General features: G+C 42.0%; 1 protein-coding gene across 1 annotated transcript in view; it reads left to right on the forward strand.

The window, feature by feature from the left end:
• The window catches only part of UBR4 (ubiquitin protein ligase E3 component n-recognin 4), a 3,959,899-nt gene that overhangs the window by 2,517,447 nt on the left and 1,423,642 nt on the right, over positions 1–18,810 (forward strand). The window contains 1 exon segment of the mRNA XM_044087073.1: positions 3,406–3,513. Coding sequence (XP_043943008.1) covers positions 3,406–3,513 — 108 coding nt within the window.

Below are 18,810 nucleotides of genomic sequence, written 5' to 3' on the forward strand. Positions count from 1 at the left end.
TGGACCTCAGCACTCTAAACCGCTCAGTCAGAAAGTCCAAGTTCCAAATGGTCACCCTACAAACCATTCTTCCATTGCTGGAGAAAGGTGTTTGGATGTGCTCCATAGATCTCAAGGATGCTTATTACCATATCATGGTACATCAACAGGAGACATTTGGTCTCACCACAGCCCCAGGGTGTTCACCAAGTGTTTGGCAGTCGTGACTGCTCACCTGAGAAGTCTAGGATTCCAGGTGTTTCTAACTGCCACCTCCGAGCATCTACTACTGAGGAGCCTTCAAGCCACCATATCACTGGGCAATTCCCTTGGAATCACCTTCAATTGGCCAAAATCTGTGTTGCTGCCATCTCAATGAATAAGATTCATAGGGTAGAGATAGACTCAAACCAAATGGTCTATCTACCTACAGACAGAATACAAACCATACAGACTCAAGTTCGAGCCTTACTTCCCAGGTCCAAAGCCCCAGCCAGAATGGTCCTGCAGCTGTTGGGATCCATGTCTGCACATGAGAATTCTCCAGTGGCTTCTTTCAGCTCAGTGGTCCTTTCAGGAACTCCCTCTCAGTCATCCCATATGGATCGACCTTCTCTGGTGGCTAGTGGGGGCATTCCCTGGGCAGGTCAGTCCAAGGCAAATGGCAACCAGAGGAGACCCTTCTTCATATCAACATTCCAGTTGTCTGGTATCTGAACAAACAGGGAGGGACCAGATCCTATCCTCTTTGCAGAGAGGCCATGAGAGTTTGGGAATGGGCAGAAATCTAATGTGATAGCCGACAGACTGAGCAGAACCATTCTCTCTCCTCACGAATGGTCTCTGAACATTACAGTGGAAAATCAGATATTCAGCAAATGGGGAGTTCCATATGGTTCCGTATCTTCAGAAGTATGCTGTGGAAGGTCCATGGTTCCTGGACCACATGCCAGAGCTGTTGGTGCATCAGTCAGGACTAGTCCAGCAGTCCCTAGACGCCGTAAAATTGAGTCATACTTTGATCCAGAGATCCAGGCAAATCTGCTACAAAGAAATTGTATTCTAACAAATGGAAAAGATTTGCTATTTGGGCTCAACTCCGGGGCCTGGATCCCATCACTACTCCCATATCTGAAGTACTGAAATTTCTTACAATCTACAAACCCACCTTTAATGAGCAACAGATTATGTAAGACCTTCTTGAAAGGAGCTGCTTTTAAGACCTCCGATTTCCCATCCTGCTCCTCCATGGGATCTCATGTGATTTAAAATTTTTATCGTGGAAGACTGCCTTTCTGGTGGCTATTACTTCTGCCAGAAGGGTTTCAGAGCTTCAGGCTTTGTCTGTAAAACCTTTTTCACAAAGACAGAGTATCTCTCAGGCCAAATCCTTCCTTTGTCCCTAAAGTCTGTTCCAGTTTCTGCCTACAGCAATCATTAGAACTTCCAGTCTTCTTTCCAAAGTATTCTAACAAAGCGGAATTCATATTCCACACATTGGATGTTCACAGGCAGTTTATTTAGATAGGACCAAACAAACAAGGAAAACAGATCAGTTGTTTGTATCCTTTGCAGACAATAAATTGGGCAAATCACTTTTGCCAAATGGATCAGGGACTGTATTACTCAAGCTTATTCTTATTCTAACAAAGAGCTTACCACCTCTGTCAAAGCTCATTCTACAAGGGCTATGGCTACTTCATTCCAAGCTTGCCATTAGTGACATTTGTGCCCCACTACAAATTGGATGTGGCATCTAGAGGACGAGCTTCATTTGGTTCCACAGTGCTCAGGAGTGTTTTCCAATGAGCCACCCAGGATTTAGGTGCTAGCTGTCCCCATCAGTATAACTTTAGATGTTTGGGATCCATCCCTCCTTCCCCCTTCCTTGGAGATCAGAAGATATCAGAAGGTCCGAATCCTGTTGTTTCATCTTGAAACATCTAGCAATGTTATATAAACAAGTTGTGCATGTGTGCATGAATGTGGACAAACAAGATCTGGGGGATTAGTGGTGGTGCATCCTGGGATAAGAAATACCATCAGTAGTGAATGTAGGCGAGATGGATCCCAAACATCTAAAGTTATGGTAAGTACATAACTAAAAGTTACACCAATTGGACGTTCATAGGCAATTACGTTTTTATTTAGATAGGACTAAGCAAACAAGAAAATCGGACCAACTCTTCCTGTCCTATGCTGAGGGCAAGTAGGGCCTGCTAGTTTCTAAAGTAACCTTATCCAGGTGGTTGTCCTCTATTATTACTTTGATTTATCAGCTGAGACATGAAGAGCTCCCTACTAAACCTAAAGGTCATTCCACCAGAGCGTTAGCTACTTCGGTAGCTTTTCAAGCTAGACTACCAATGGAATTTATTTGTGCTGCAGCCACATGGGCCACTCCTCATACCTTCATTTCACATTATATGTTGGATGTGGTCTGTAGGAGTAGAGCTGCTGATTTTAGTTCCACTGTGCTCAAAAGTCTGTTCTGATGAGCCACCCAGGACTAAGGTGCTAGGGACGCTGTCCCAACCAGCAAGAATGAAGGCGAGATAGACAACTTAACATTAAGAAGTTATGTACCTACCATAACGTTCCATGTTAGTTGTCTTCTTCTCGCCTTCTTTCTTGCATCCCACCCTCCATCCCCCTAGCCTGGACAGACCGAGAAGAGTCCCCTTCTGTGGCCTTCTTCCTCTGGCTGAGTCTTATCTGGATTACGTCCTCCTCTGTTTTAGTACTGCAGGTAAACCTTGTAGTTTGGACAGGTGTCCTTAAAATTTTTTTCTATGGTGTTAGCTCTGCCAAACGAGATGTGGGTATCTAGGGCCAAGCATTGTGGGATAAGGGGAGGCCTCGAGCCAGTAAATAGCTCTCGAGCTTTAGTAGATGGCCGAGTCGAGCCGAGGATCGGCTCCGAACCCAACCAGCAAGAAAGAAGGCAAGAAGAAGACAGCTAACATGGAACGTTATGGTAGGTACATAACTTCTTGTTATTACACTTAGAAATGCTTGTAATAAAGATACTAATTTAGTTGGTGCAGTGTTTCAGTCTGGTAGTAGAGTGAGTGGTAGAGATTGTACTGAGTATCCAGTGATTTTGTCTGGGTTCTGATAGAGGGGGACTCTGTCACAAATTATTTATGTATTCGTAGATCCTCATGTATACTCATTAAAGCAGAATGGTGAAATTGGTGATCTCAAACCTATACCTAGTGTGGTGGAATTAGGAGTGTTGGCCTTTGAGTTTCTTGCTTGGCATTTTGCTGTCTGTATTGGCTTATAACCTGTGGATATATTTTATGGAGTTGACAGGAGAGCATGACGTGTCTTTAAAGCATCTGTACTGCAAAGTCCTTTGTATAACCACGCATATCCCTTTTGGACATTTTGAGATTTCTCAGTACTGTGTTTGTGTTGCAGGTGGTGTTGATGCTTACAGCAGACCTAGATGGAGATGAAGAGAAGGACAAAGGGGCACTAGATAATTTGTTGTCACAACTGCTTACCGAATTAAACATTGACAAAAAGGTATGACTGTCTGTCTATTTGATGATTAAAAATATATTTTCCCAGTACTATTTTTTTTGTTGTTGCTGCAATGATGATGCACTCACTAACACCTGTGAAGGAGGATTAATTTTTTTCAAGTATTTCAGGAGCCCTCTTTATAGAGAAATTTTGGACATGTCGCATGTGAAAGCAGATTCCATCCTACAAAATTCAGACGAGGAATTGTCATTTGTCAGCCAGGGGATGCTTAATTATTTAGAATGGCCATCCAGTAGTAGTGAAATTCCATGACAATGTTCATAATTTGTCGGTCCTGTGTATGCTCCAGAAGATTGTGATATGAGTAGCCATGCAAGATCTAGTGAAGATGAGTGGCTGATGTCAGCTCCTCTATCTGCAGATAGCTAGAGACCCCAGCACATGAGCACCGCTTGAGGGAAGGGCCCAGTAGTGCTCTGCAGAAATGAGTTATTATGAAACTGATTTACTGCCAGAAAGTTTGTATTGTATTTGAGAGACAACTATGGGGAAAGCGTATGCTGACTTTACCTACTGAGGGCTAGTAGGAGCATCCAGAAAATCTCTTAATTTCGTTATATGAGTGCAGTTGCTTACAGTTCTTGCCTTTCCCTTGTGATGAGCAGGAAACAAACAGGCTGATTGGAATCAAAGGCTTGATGGTTGCTGGCCTAAAACAAATTGATGATCAGGTCTCCAGTCATAACCAGCTTATGTTTTGGCTACATACAGTGGTTATAAAAAGTGTACACACCCCTGTTAAAATGCCAGCTTTTTTTGATGTAAAAAAAATGAGACCACAGTAAATCATTTCAAATCTTTTCCCACCTTTAATGTGACCTATTACATGTACAATTCAGTTGATAAACAAATCTGTCGGGAAAAAATATAAAAAATAAAAAAAATGTGCAACACCCTTAAACTAATACTTTGTTGAAGCACCTTTTGATTTAATTACAGCATTTAGTCTTCTTGCTTTCACACCTGCCATCAATTAAAGAGACTCTGATTAACCCCAAATAAAGTTCAGCTGTCCTAGTAGGATTTTCCTGACATTTACTCAGTTGCCTGCTACAGCAAAAGCCATCATTTGCAGAGAGCTTACAAAGCATCAAAGGGATCTCATGGTTGAAAGGTTTCAGTCAGGAGAAGGGTGCAAAAAAATATCCACAGCATTTGGATATACCATGGAACACAGTGAAGACAGTCATCAAAAAGTGGAGAAAATATGGGTCAACAGTGACGTTGCAAAGAATTGGACGCCCCTCCAAAATTGATGAAAAGACGAGATGAAAACTGGTCAGGGAGGATGCCAAGAGACCTACAACAACACTGAAGGAGCTGCAGGAGTTTCTGGCAAGTACTGGTTGTGTACTACATTTGACAATCTCCCTTTTTTTCCATATGTCTTGATTATGGAGTAGGGTTGCAAGACGGAAGCCTTTTTTTTACACAGAAAAACATCCAAGCCTGGCTAAAATTTGCAAAACAATACACTTGTCTCCCAGAAGCATGTTGGAAAATGTATATTAGTCTGATGAGACCAAGTTTGAACTTTTTGGCCACAATTCCAAAGGATGCGTTTGGAGCAAAAACAACACTTTGCATCACCAAAAGAACATCCCACGGTGAATCATGTTGGTGGTAGTATCATGCTTTGGGGTTGCTTTTCTTCAGCTGAAACTGGGGCTTTAGTCAATGTTTGGGGAATTATGAACAGTTCCAAATACCAGTCACTTTTGGCCCAAAACCTTCAGGCATCTGCTAGAAAGCTGAAGATGAAGAGGAATTTCACCTTTCAACATGCCAATGACCCCAAGCATACATCCAAATAAACAAAAGAATGGGTTCACCAGAAGAAAATTAAAGATGTGAAGTTGTTCTATCTTGCTATTCATTCTTACTGATGGGATCCTCGGCTCTGACTCTGCCAACTACAAAGCTTGAGGGCTCCAGCCAGCTTGAGGCAAACTCCCTATTCCATGATGCACCCTGTGTTACCCCAGATCTCGTTTGCCGCTGCAACAGATCGGAGGATTCTTCACAGCTCTGCCCAGTGAAAGTGTATTTATTGTATTTTCTAGAGTTTGTATTGCAATTAGAGTGGGAATAGCTATCCCTTTTCTTTTCTCTTTTATGTAAAAATACTTTAGGTATTTTCAGAAAATACTTTAGGTATTTTCAGAACTCTGTTCTAATATTTTTAGTAGTGGATAATTTGTCTTGCTCTTGTGGCCGTTTATATATTAGGCCTTTGTCATCTCCACTTTCCCTTTGAACATTTAGATAGTAGTGTATAGCGCATTTATGTGGATATTTAGATTAGTAGACTAAATTAGTTAGTCTTCCTTTGTGTGTGTTTGTGTAATTAGTGAATTGACAGAGCCCATTTAAATTAGAGGGCTATGTTCCCTTTTGGGCTTGCTGAGCCTTGTTATTTCATTCGATTTGTTAAACAGTTGAGTGAGTGTTATTTCGCCCATTTTTGCTTTTCTGGATCATTTAATTGCTTTGGTGTTTGTGCATATATTGTATTTACAAGGCCCTTCCTTTTTTAGGCCTTTTCTGTTGCTTTTTTGATTTAGGATGACTGATCAGGATAAGGAGCAACAGCCCGTTAAGAAATGCCCTAAATGCGGGCAAAAGATGTCTTTGACCGATGGTCATGTAAATTGTGTTTATTGTTTAGGTGAAGTACATTTGCAGGAAAACTGCTCCATTTACCATTCCTTTAGTACCCGTGTTTTGCACAAGAGGAAGAGGAAGTTAATTGACAGAGGATTTCTAAAATCCTCCTTTCTAGAAACCTTGGACAAAGATGGACATGACAAATCTTCAAAACATGATAAATCATCAAAATCTACTAAATCTTCAAAATTGGCATCCTCTGAGTTGAGACGATCTGCATCAGTCACTTGAAAAATCATTGACATCTGCTCCAGAGACCTAGGAACTTGAGTGTCTTCACCTTTCGGAGCTGTTCCCCAGTCTTGGAATCAGTCCCTGCGGTGTTAAAATCACCAGTACTTCAATCAGTGGCTTCATCTATTCCGTCTTCTCTGTCCTCGCGAACCCTTTCAAATTTGGATGTGGATTGAATGGTGCAGAAGCTGTTAGACACTGGCACTTGCTAAATTATTGGGTCCATCCCAAGGGGGTTCAGATTCAGCAAGAATACCATCTCCTACTTCTGTTCCTCCACCAAACCAACCCGGGTCTTTGGAGCTGGAGGAAGTGGAAATGATTGTGGAGCCTTGAGAGCCGAAGCCTGTTCCAGTGCCATCGATGCCGACTACTCAGACTTTCTCGGTGCCTGTTGAGTCTAGGAGCTTACACTTGCCGATCGGGTCTGGGGAGGATAGTCGAACCAATCTTTCGGTTCCGGCTCTGCCTTTCGGGGCTTCAGTGCAGATGAGTTCAGCGCCTACATCTGGATGAGAGCACGCTGCTCTGGTGCCGATAGAATCTTCTGTTTCTTCAGATCTGGAGGTTTCTTTGCACTGGAGCAGAGGTACCTTCGATGCTATGGGGAGTGTAATGTCCCCTAGGACATCCACAACTTCAGGACCAGTGACCTCCTCCCGTAATGTCTCATTCTTCTGCTTCACAGATCCTACTGAAGCGTAGAGACCCGGAGCCTCAGGAAGCCCCATTGAGTGGACCCTGCTCTTCTGAAACCTCACCAGAAGCTCCCACTGATGAGGTTCCCAGGAAGAGATTAGGCTAAAGGAAGCATCTGTACTCGCCACAGGAATCCATCACCTCAGACACCGACTTAGATGAATCAGAAGGGTCCCCACGGTTCCCCTCAGAGGATATCTCTTTTGCAGATTTCTTGGAAATCCTTAAACAGAGGGGTGGCTGGCTGGCATCCCATCAGCCCTACTGATGAGTCAGTTCTCCTGAAGACTTTTGGGTCTCAGCCCTCCACCTCTTGGGTGTCTCTGCCTTTCGATGAGCTTATGGAGCTGGTCTCACAAAGGGAGTGGGAGTCTCCAGACACCATGGAGCCTGTCCCTAGGAGGCCTAATAAATTTATAACCCCCCAGACAAGATTTTTCTCACCAAGGCAGTGCCTGTTGATTCCATGGGTGGTGGTAGCAGCCACCAAGAAAGAGCTGTCTGAATCTTCATCTCTCCATCCTCCTAATAGGGATTCTAGGATCATGGATAGATACGGAAAGCGTATGTTTAGTTCAGCGACTTTTGCCATGCAATTACTGAACTACCTTACACATTTTACAAGTTTGCAAAGGGATTTCCTAAAAAGCTTGGCGATACTTTACAGGGCTCAGTAGCTGAGGGAGTGTCAGAGAAGGTTGCTTCCCAGCTTGCTACTCTTAATTCTGTGGTAAACTCTTCCATGCGTCTAATCTCGTATGCAGCTGATGGGAATGACTAGGGCTGCGGGTACAGGAATTGCTCTTAGGAGACATTCCTGGATGCACTTATGTTCTTTTGCGGAGCCCTTTAAGTCATCCTTTTATTAACACCCCTTTTGATAGCTCGTCTCTTCTCAGCCCCAAAGTGAAGGAAACTCATACCAGGTGTGAGCAGGAAAGAAAGACTCTGCCGTCTGAGTCTGGTTTTCCACCCCTACTAGACCCTACCCCAAAGCTCAGAGGGGAGGAAAAATGTAGTTCCGTAAAGCCCAACAGCCTTTCAGGACACACGTGGTGAACCCCCCTCCAGGGGCAGAGGAGGAGGCAATAATGGAAGACGCCGCCCACGTGACAGAGGGAGTCCACAGAATCAGGGTGACAGAGGTCAGTTTTTTTGGGAACCCCCTACCAGTGCTCCTGAAAGGAGGCCCGCCTGTGCAACTCTGGAGGCAGTCGGGGATGCTTATCTTTGTTACTCGGGCACCTGGCTAAAAATAACAAAAGACTTCTGGGTACAAAGCATCATATCCAGAGGATACTTTATTCCCTTCGCCACCCCACCACCTGTAATAAAAATCCAGGACATTACACCCAGTTACAGGGAATAAGCAATAATAGAGACAAAGTTGTTAGAAAAACGTGTCATCCAACCGGTCCCTGCAGACCAAACAGGATCCGGGACTTCAGGTTCTTTTTAGTTCCAAAGAAAACAGGGGACTGGAGACCTATATTAGATCTCAGCAGATTAAACAAATCTGTCAAAAAAGAGAAGTTCTGGATAGTCACGCTACAGTCAATACTTCCATTTCTAGGAAAAGACAACTGGATGTGATCTGTAGATCTCCAGGATTCATACTACCATATAAAAATGGCCAGACCATCCAGAGGTCATCTGTGCTTTCGGCTGGGAGCCAGTCACTACCAGTTGTTTCAAGCCCTGCCCTTTGGTGTTATTACAGTCCCCAGAGTGTTGTCGAAATGCATGGCAGTGGTCACAGCTCACCTGAGACATTTGGGATTCCAGGTTTTTCTGTACTTAGAAGACTGGCTCCTCACTGCCACTACCAGGCATCAGCTCATACAAGCCAGGGACATGACTTTGAGCCTTTGCAGCCATTTGGGGATTACTATAAACTCAGAAAAATCTGCCTTGTTGCCATTGCAACATATTGTTTTTATAGAAGCAGACTTGGACACCACCACCACACTAAAACTTCCTTCAGAAAGTGTTTCTGTACTTTGACAGCAGTTTCTAAATCTTCTATCGAAAGACAAGGCACCAGCCTCAGAGGCGCTCAAATTGTTGGGGACAATGGCAGCTGCAATCATAGCAATTCACTTGGGGCATATGCACAGGCAGATGGCTCCTGTTCATGCAGTGGTCCTATCAAGAACTTCCAATGTCACATCTTATGTCTAACAAACTCCTTCAAAAAGGATCTTTGATGGTGGTTGACATCTCATCAAGTAAGGATAGGTCATCCCTTTGTCCTGCTCACTCTGGCCACTGTGACCTTGGACGCTTCCCTGATTGGGTTGGGGGGCATTATCAGGAGAGAACATCCCAAGGCACAGAGAATGAACTAGACTCATCTGGATATCAGTGTCTTGGAGATGATGGCAGTACTCTTGGCGTTGCAGTACTTTCAGGACTCTCTTCCTCTGGGAACAATTGCAATTCAGACGGACAACATGTCTGTAGTCTGGTACATAAACATGGAGGAACCAGGTCTTACCCCCTATGTCGAGAGGCCCTAAGAGTATGGCAGTGGGCTACAATCCACCCAGCACTTTCTGATAACAGTGCAAATCCTGGGGAAGTCCAACGTGATAGACAAACTGAGCAGGGCAATTTTGTTGCCTCACAAGTGGTCCCTCAAGGAAGAGATAGAGGAAAGAATATTCTTCAGATGAGGCCAGCCTTGCTGCGATCCCTTTGCATCTCCCATGAATACAAAATGCAGCAGCTACTTTGCCCTAATCCCCTTTCCTGGAGATGCCCTCATACACGATTGGCCCCCGGGTCTTCTTTATGCCTTTCCACCAATCCCTCTGATACACAAAGTAATACAGAAAGCCAAAGCCTTGGGAAGGACCATTATTCTAATAGCCCCTTACTGGCTTCATCGGATTTGGTTCCCTTCCTTTGACCTCATCTATTCGATGAACCTTGGATTCTGGACCCAGTTCCAGACCTCCTGATTCACTCATCGGGGGCTCTTCATCCCTCTCTTCAGTCCCTGAAATTGACAGCTTGGCTGCTCCAATTCCCAGTATAGCCAGGTTCCATAACCTCTCAACTGAAACACACCACATCTTGATATCTTCTCATAAATTGTCTACTAGAAAATTGTACCTCAGCAAATGGAAGAGATTTTCTATATGGGCTTCTTAGAATAATATCGACCCTTACCTAGCCCCGATTTTCTCTAACCTGGAATTTTTGACTATGCTTTTCAACAAAGGAGCTGCTGCAGCCACCATTCGTGTTCAGCTTGCGGCTGTTTCTAATTTTCACCATGGCTGTGAGAGATCTAATGTAATGTCACATAAACTATCCAAAGCCTTTAAGGGGACCATACACCTGAGACCACCCATTAAATCCCCTTACACAACTTGGAATTTGAATTTTATACTTTTACGCATCATTCTTCACCATTTGAACCAGCTTCTTCATGCAAATTGAAGTATTTATCTTGGAAAACCATTTTCTTAGTAGCCATCACATCTGCTCGAAGAGTTTCAGAATTGCAAGCCTTGTCAACGAATGACTCCATCATTCTTGCCTAAAGTTTGTTCTGAAGCTAATCTTAACCAAATAGAATTACCGTTTTCCCCCCACACCTAGCAATAAGTTGGGAGTATATGCTGCACAAACTTTGTTCACAGGCGACTTCGATTCTATCTGGATAGAACCAAAGAATTTAGAAAATCTGAACTGATTTGTTTCTTTTTCAGAGTCCATAAAGGTGGCCCTGTTGCAAAAACCACTCTGTCTAAATGGCTATCAGATTGCATCTCCTTTACTTATTCATCAGTGAATGCGCCACTACAACACAAATTAAATGCCCATTCAACTAGAGCGGTTTCCACATATTCAGCCTTTACTGCCAGGTTACCAATAGATATGATTTGTGCAGCACCCAGTTGGTCAAGGCTTCATACCTTTATCACTCATTATAAAGTAGATAGGGCCTCCAGGGACAGGGCTTTTTTTGGTTCCACTGTCCTGAGGAATATACTCCCGTGAGCCACCTGAGGAAAGGTGGTGCTTGGGACACTTACCCATCAGTAAGAATGAATGGCAAGATAGAACAACTTCACATAAAGAAGTTATGTACTCACCATAACGTTCCATATGAGTTGTTCCTCTCGCCTTCATTCTTATATTCCACCTGGCTTCCTCCTCCAGGCTTTCTCAAGGGCCGAGAATTATGATTTGTCATGGCCTGATTGTCTTTTTCCATTGTTTCCTTATCTTAGGAGATGAAGAATAGTATATTTGGGCAGCAAACAAGATCTGAGGGTAGCACAGGGTGCATCATGGGATAAGGAGTGGGCCTCGAGCTGGTTGGAGACCTAGAGCTTTGTAGTTGGCTGAGTTGGAGCTGAGGATCAGCTCCGAACACATCAGTAAGAATGAAGGCAAGAAGAATAACTCACATGGAACGTTATGGTGGTACATAACTTTTTATTTATTTTTATTTATTTAACATTTGTTGACCGGGAATGTCCGACTAGGTTCCACAGAGCCTGTTTTCAGCGGAGGGGGGGAGAAAAATCTTTTTTTGGAATGGCCCAGCCAGAGCCCAGATATAAATCCAACAGAAAATCTGTGGGGTGACCTGAAGAAGGCTGTGTACAAGAGATACCCTCACAATCTGACAGATTTGGAACACTTTTTGCAAGGAAGAATGGGCAAATATTGTTTAAGGGTGTGCACACTATGCAAACCAGCTTATGTACATTTTTTACCCCAACAGTTTTATATCACAAAAACCTGGCATTTTAACAGTGGTGTGTACACTTTTTATATCCACTGTATGGATGCTGAGATTTTGGTTGTCTATTCTCGCCTTTCCATTGTTGAGGCATTCAAAAAAAGGGGAAGAAACTTCTTTTCCAATAGGACAATTAAAGAAAAAAAAAACATAAACATTTCAGGATAAGTTTAAGGTTATACAGGACCTGACGCAAATGTTTTTCTCCTGTCTGTTAAGTTCTTGAGACATTATCCATATAAATCATCTTTAGGCCATAGACAGCGTAGACAGGCTGCTAGGAGCAAGAGGGTTCATAAAATGATTTTTCCCAGATAAGCCCGCTCAGAGTTCTAGGGTCCAGAATCCTTTTACTGGTAAATTTATCTCTGTCTGACATCCAGCCTCCCTTCCCTGTCAGCCAGATTTGTCTATCCCTCAGGCTGAGACTCTTCTTGCCTAGGTATTCTCCATTATCCAAAATGGTTATTTTTATGACTAGGATTGTCCCTTCCTCAGCCTCTTCCTTGCTATTTCCCTCATTTTCCTTTGGTTCTGTGGGATCTGATTGAACAAAGAACCATCCAACTTGTCTCCTTGTTTCATCAGGAACAGTTTTCATTACAGAATTTTTTCTAGTTCATAGGAAGGAGGGGTGGTGTTTTTACTCAACACCTTTCTCAAGGTCTCCTCTTTCAGGATGTTGTCTCTTCAGACACTTTTGCCTCTTGCTTCCTCAAGACTTTCTGGTATTTCTGGATTTGAAGGATGCTTATCTCCATTTTTTATTCATCCTCTCTTCAGGAAGTTATGGAATGTTTTTTCCTCTCGTCAGTTCTCTGCTTTGTCTTTTAGTCTTTTTATAACATCAGAGATGTTTACCAAACATATGGCCCCTGTAGTAACCTTCTGCAGACTTGATAGAATTCAGATATTCCCTTATTTGGACAACCTTTTAATCAAGCCCTGTCGTGGCTGCTCCTGCTTTAGAATCTCCACTTCACTATGCTGCTTCTGCTCAGTGTGGGTTTCAAGTCTTGTATTGTCTGCTTATCAGGGTCAAGTTTTTTTAGGGTTGCCGGATTCAGTCCATTGCAATGTTGGCATGTTCATCCATCCCCCGCCTCCCAGTTTCCTCTCTGTGACTGCTTATTTCCAGTCTCCTCTTCCCCTTTCAGTTCTTCCTGTAAGGGAATTTCTCTGAGTTCTTGGGTACATGGGATCTAACATTTCCCTGGTTCCTTTTGCCAAATTCCACACAAGGAAATTTCAGTGGTATCTCAAATATTATTTGGTTTCAGCACTGCCACCCTCTGGAGTATCTGGTCCCTCTTTTACCTTGTCTGAAGCTTGAGCTCTGCTGGTGGATTCATCAGATTTCCCTGAGTCCAGGTCTGCCTTTTCAGGTTTTTCTTCCTACTCGGACTGTACACAAATGCTCCTGATGACTGTTAGGGAGTCTACTCCAACAAGGATTTTTGGTGTCAACTGACAGACCATATCAATATTAAGAAGATAAGGGGTCTACTTCTAGCTCTCCAGGCTTTTCACTCCCTTTGTGTTCCAAGACCTGTAAAGGTTTTTACAGACAACTCCACAGTAATGTGGTACATCAACAAGCAAGGGAGCACAACATTTTACCACCTTTGCAGGCTGGCTCTTCAGGCTTGGCATTTTGCTGTCCACCATCACTTAGTTCTTCAGGCAATTTTCATTTCTTCAGAGCACATTCTTGTGGCATATTCTGTGAGCGGGTCCAGGACAAATCCTCACGAATGGATGCCTCACTGGGAGGTGTTTTTGTGACATTCATCACAAATTACCTCACAGAATGGAACTTTTCATAAAAGACAAGGGATCTCTCTCTCTCTCTCTTGTCCACCCTTCATTTGACACTTTGGGTGAAAGGGTTTTGATTCCTTTCAGGAAACAGTTTTCTGAGGGAGTGCTTCAGATTTTGCAGGAGGCTAGAAAACCCATTTTATTGCACATGATTTTCTAGTAGTAGAAGATATTTTCTATTTAGTGTCTTAAGCTTGACCTGGACTCTCACTGTTGGTTCCTACCATCCTTTATTTGTATGAGATGTTCAGTTCTGGTTTGGCATATTCATATGTTAAAATTTAGTTAGCTATTTCAGCTTGCCTGCCTCCGAATCCACCTTTGTCTTCTAGTTCTGAAGTCAAACAATTTTTAAAAGGTGCCCTGCCTATCCATAGTCATCCTCACTGAGACTTTAATTTTGTCTTTGCGAAACTGACTCAGTCCCCTTTTGAGCCTGCAGTTTCTTCCTCCCTACAACATTCTTCTTGGAAGACAGCGCTGCTGTTGGCTTTTACTTCTGCCATGAAGGTCTCTGAACTTCAAGCGGTCATGGCAGCTCTTCCTTTTTTTGTTTTATAGGTTCATAGGTAGGTACTAGGCTATCAGCCCTAGGGCCTATACACCCAAGAAAATTGTTTTCCTGTGCCACTGTCGAGCAGAGCCACAGAAGTGATCCCCGGGTGAATTTCCTATTTCCCATCCAATCATCAAGATTTTTCTTGAAGAGTACTAACGAGCTTTGTTTGATCACAAGGACAGGGTGTCTCTTGGAGCATCTCTTTTATGCCCATGGTGGTTAGTGATTTGTCCTTGAACCAGTCCATTCATCTTCCTTCCTTCCCTCTCCACAGAATAGGACTGGGTGGGCTGTATGTCATGTATGTACCTTACGTTTTGCTCATAGGACATAATGTCTGACATCTGGAAGGTGTAAAGTCTTTGGCAAGCTGGTTGGATATTTGGGTGTCTTTTGTATATCCCAAGAGTAAGGAATACTGCAACAGTGAGAAGTAGGACATCTGCTGCTGTGGTAAGATTTTACACAACTGTATTTTTTATTGAGGTGGCTTTGCCAAAGGCTGCAAAATGCCAGTTTGTATGAGGTCAGTTATAGGTAAGATCTCTGTGAAGCTATAGAATTAGTGGAGCTTCAAGATATCCTTTTCTGACATTAGTAAATACAAATTAAGAGTAATCTAGTATTGTTGTCCTTAGCATTTTTTTTTATTATTTGACAATTTATTTTATTTCTTTTTTGGAAAGTCTCAGGATGCTCCATTTATTGATGTGAAAGGCATGGTTGTTATTACCAAACCAATTATTTTATTCATTCATTCATTTCTATTGACTGCCTTTGAGAACTTTAGCTTTTAATTAATTAAATTAGTTTACAGTTATCAGTAAGTTATTTCCCACTTTTATGTCTCAGAGGAACAGTCACAAAAGCTGCTGCAGTACAAAGTGCTGTGGGAGACCATTCATAGCCCCATCAAGGAGAGGTAACCCTTCACTTTGACTTGTTGCATCACATTGCTTAAGCAGTGTATATTTTTTTTTCTGCTGAACCTTTTAAGATTGACATTTAAGGCTTTGGTATTTGTTATTCCTTTATGCGGAACAGTGTGAAACCCTAGCAAGGTCAAGTAAAGAGCATGCACTGTCAGCCATTCAAGTGTTGCTGTTACCTCTTTGAAGAACACCACAGGATTAAAAAGGCATGAAATTCCTTAAAAATCTGCAATGTTCTGTTTTGGATGTAACCCCCATTATTTTGGATGGGCTCCATTTTAGTATTTCATGATTTTGCATAGATTACTGTTTTGGCCTGATGGTCAGATTCCTCCTTCCCCTCACCCCCACCCATAAGTTAACACTAATACAGCCTGTTGTGTGCACAGATGTGCGTCTTTGTTGATATTTTGTTTAACATGATATGTAAGGGTTTAGTTATGTTTTCTTTGTGTAGGAAACCACCATATACTTTTGTTCCTTTTGAAATTAGGATATTACTTTATCTGTATCAAACATTATATCTGCAGTAATTACAACGGATGCCTCTTGTATCTTTAGAACTCATGACACTTTGTTTACTTATAATATTTGCTCATAATTGTTATGCAAGCATATTTGCTGTGTCCTTCGGCTGAGTGATCACTTCATTGTATGTATGTTTACTTATTTATTCGTTGAACTTTGTTTAATGGGGTAAGACACTGATCTCACTGAATTATTTATAGGCAGGAATAACTACTCAATTCAAATTGCAATTAAAACGAGAATAACATTTTGGTTAACTATTAAGTACAGTGAAATAAGTAACATTGGCTAAGCTATTTTAATAACAAAAAGTAGAACATTCTTGAGTGCTTTAACTTCCATAATGTGGTTTGTATTGGATGGGTTGGCATAATGTTTAAAGTGTTTACCTTACAGACACAAGATGCAGGGTTTGATTCTCACATGAGGTAATTGGTTCGGGTTAAAATATCTTACAAGGGCAGTTAGCCTAGTACTAATCTAAGAACCTAAGTAAAACAATGATTCCGGTAACAATAATTTCTAAATTAGATTTTTGCTCATAGAAGCAGTACAAACACTTTCTTAAAAGCTGAAATTATTTCTTCCCTTTACTGTGAGTGATATAGTAAGAGTGAGTAGAGATGGCTGAAGGAGGGGGGAATAGATTGGTGTGAGGAACTTGGGGAAAGGGGAATATAAGATCTTTCATGGTCTCTTTCATCCCCATTTAGAAACTATTAGAACTAAGGTTGCATATCTTAGTTCTTTAAAAAAAATATATATATATCTTTGCTACTAATGGGGAAAGCCTGTGATCGTTTACATGCTATCTTTTCTGTATTCTAATTATTGTTATGCATTTTTGAGGTTCAAAGCTTCAGTAATTGAGATAATTTTATGTTGTAGTCATTTCACTGGTTTGCTAAGTTCTAGGTCAGATCCAGCTTTTATTGTATTTGATGTTGTGACTCTTCCACCTCTAGCAGTCCATGGGTTTTACCCTTGTCCTAACACCCAGCCCAGCTTCTCTTTAGTACGTCTTTGGAAATTATTGCTAGAATGTTGTCCTCCTTGCTCAGTTTCCCGGTTGTAAATTTCTGCTTGCTTTGGGGAGATGAGCTACTTGATTGATTTTGGTGATTTGATTAGTGGTAGTGATGGGATTTAAGTGCAAGTCTTGTGATCACAAAATTCCTCTGCAGGCCAAACCTGTGTTTTTTTTAGGATTAGGACCTCTCATTTGAAATGGAGCACGGTATTTGTAAAGTTTTTAAAGAGGACATTGATAAAAGGATCAGACTTAATTTGAAAGATTCAGTGCCCAACGAGGGTTTACTCCCTGAATAACCTCTGTCTTCACAGAGATCTAAAAATGTGTTTCAGGTGTTCGTAGACCAAAAATCAGAGGAAAGGACAATGGTATTCTTCTATTTCTAATGAGCCTTTTGTGTTCTATCCCGAACGACTAGGCAGGAAGGTAAAGATTCTTGCAGAGATTTTGATTTAAAACGGTTTTGTAGTTGAGGACCACCTACCTACTCTCTCCTTTTTCTCTTTGCCAGAATCACCCTTTCTAGACATGTTTTTGCTGTTTTTTCAGGTCCTTTTTTTCCACTGGATTCATTCATTGGTTATGGCAGAATCAGGTTGCGGTATGTTTTGTCCTTCCCACCTAATTCCAGGAAATGTGTGTTAGTCTGTTATTATCCACATTTCTGCTTCCTCATTCTCATTGGCCCCTTTATTGAAACCAGTCCTGATGAGGCCAGTAAGCAGCCTGCAGTTTCTGACCTGGATGGATTTTTCCACATCATTGTTGCTATTGGCATCCTGATTATTGCTGAGTACTTCATCAGCTCCTGGCATGTAAGCACTCAGTTTTCAGCCACAGTATTTCTGCCAACACCCACAACACTGATTTTCAGGTTAGATATTTTTAGCTTTTGAGTCTTGACTGTCCTTGGTGTATCATAGCACCTTTTTATTTGTTATTGGTACTGACACTGCAGAGGTTATTGGCAACATTGTCAGTAAGAATCAGAACTTATCTTTTTGTCAATATCCTTTGCACCATTTGTGGTATTGCCAGTGACAGTGGTGCTGATATTGCAGATTTCAGTTTCTCCCAACAATTGTGGGAGCAGTCTATAACTTCCTAGTTTTTTTCCCTTCAGAGTACAGAGTTGGAGGATCAGTGTCAAGAGCATTTATATTCCTGTTTACAGTTCTTTTGGTTCTAAATACTGTGAGCATCCCTCCTTGGGATTAGAGGGAAAATATTGTGCAAGAGGAAATGCATCAACTCCTTGTTAGTGTCTCCAGTATCCAGCACCAGCAATGGAAATGCAGGAATTCTACTCCTGTGCTATCCCAGATTCTCTCCAGATAATGTATTGCAGCTTTTTGCCTCTTCCTATCCTTTCCCCATCTTTCTGGGTGGATCTTTTTACCAGAAAGTCATGAAGACAGAGGGATTGATGTAATGGTTTATATCTTTAACTCCTAAATGCAAGGTGCTGGGCTTTTTTTTTTTTTTTTTAATCGGACTATGGGCTATGCTTGTAAATAACCTGCAGACTGGTATCCTGGCATTTGCCTATGAGCCTATAACGTTATGGCCTCTGTGTTTAGGAGACTGGAACAGATGAGTCCAAAACCGCATTATTGCTTTTTCTCTACTCTGGCAGCCCCAAAAAAGGCTGCCACTCCTCATAGCCTAGCAGTCCATTCCCCTGGAAGATAATGATGGTTTTGGGGCTTTGGACCACTTTGTGAAACAGGCATGCATCCTCAACTTTTTTGATGAAGAATTTAGTTATTGATTTTATTTTGTGTGTTAAAAGGTTTATCCTGATATTTCAGGTAAGATATTCAAAACACAGGCGAGATATTCTGGTGAAGGACTGCAGTGTGAGCTTTCCTCTCAAGCAGTGACTTGGTCCATGTTATATTAACATTTAGTGTGGCACCAAGGTATCATAAGCAGTTGAACTTCGTTACAGCAAATAGTTTTTTTACCCACAGTTTGTGTGCCCTACTTAAATATCCCTTTTAATGATGCCATCCTGTTTGGTTCTATAGTTAAGTGCAAG

Source organism: Protopterus annectens, chromosome 1.part1, assembly GCF_019279795.1.
Source record: "Protopterus annectens isolate FY-2018-M chromosome 1.part1, PAN1.0, whole genome shotgun sequence".
In the NCBI taxonomy this organism is placed as follows: Eukaryota; Metazoa; Chordata; order Ceratodontiformes; family Protopteridae; genus Protopterus; species Protopterus annectens.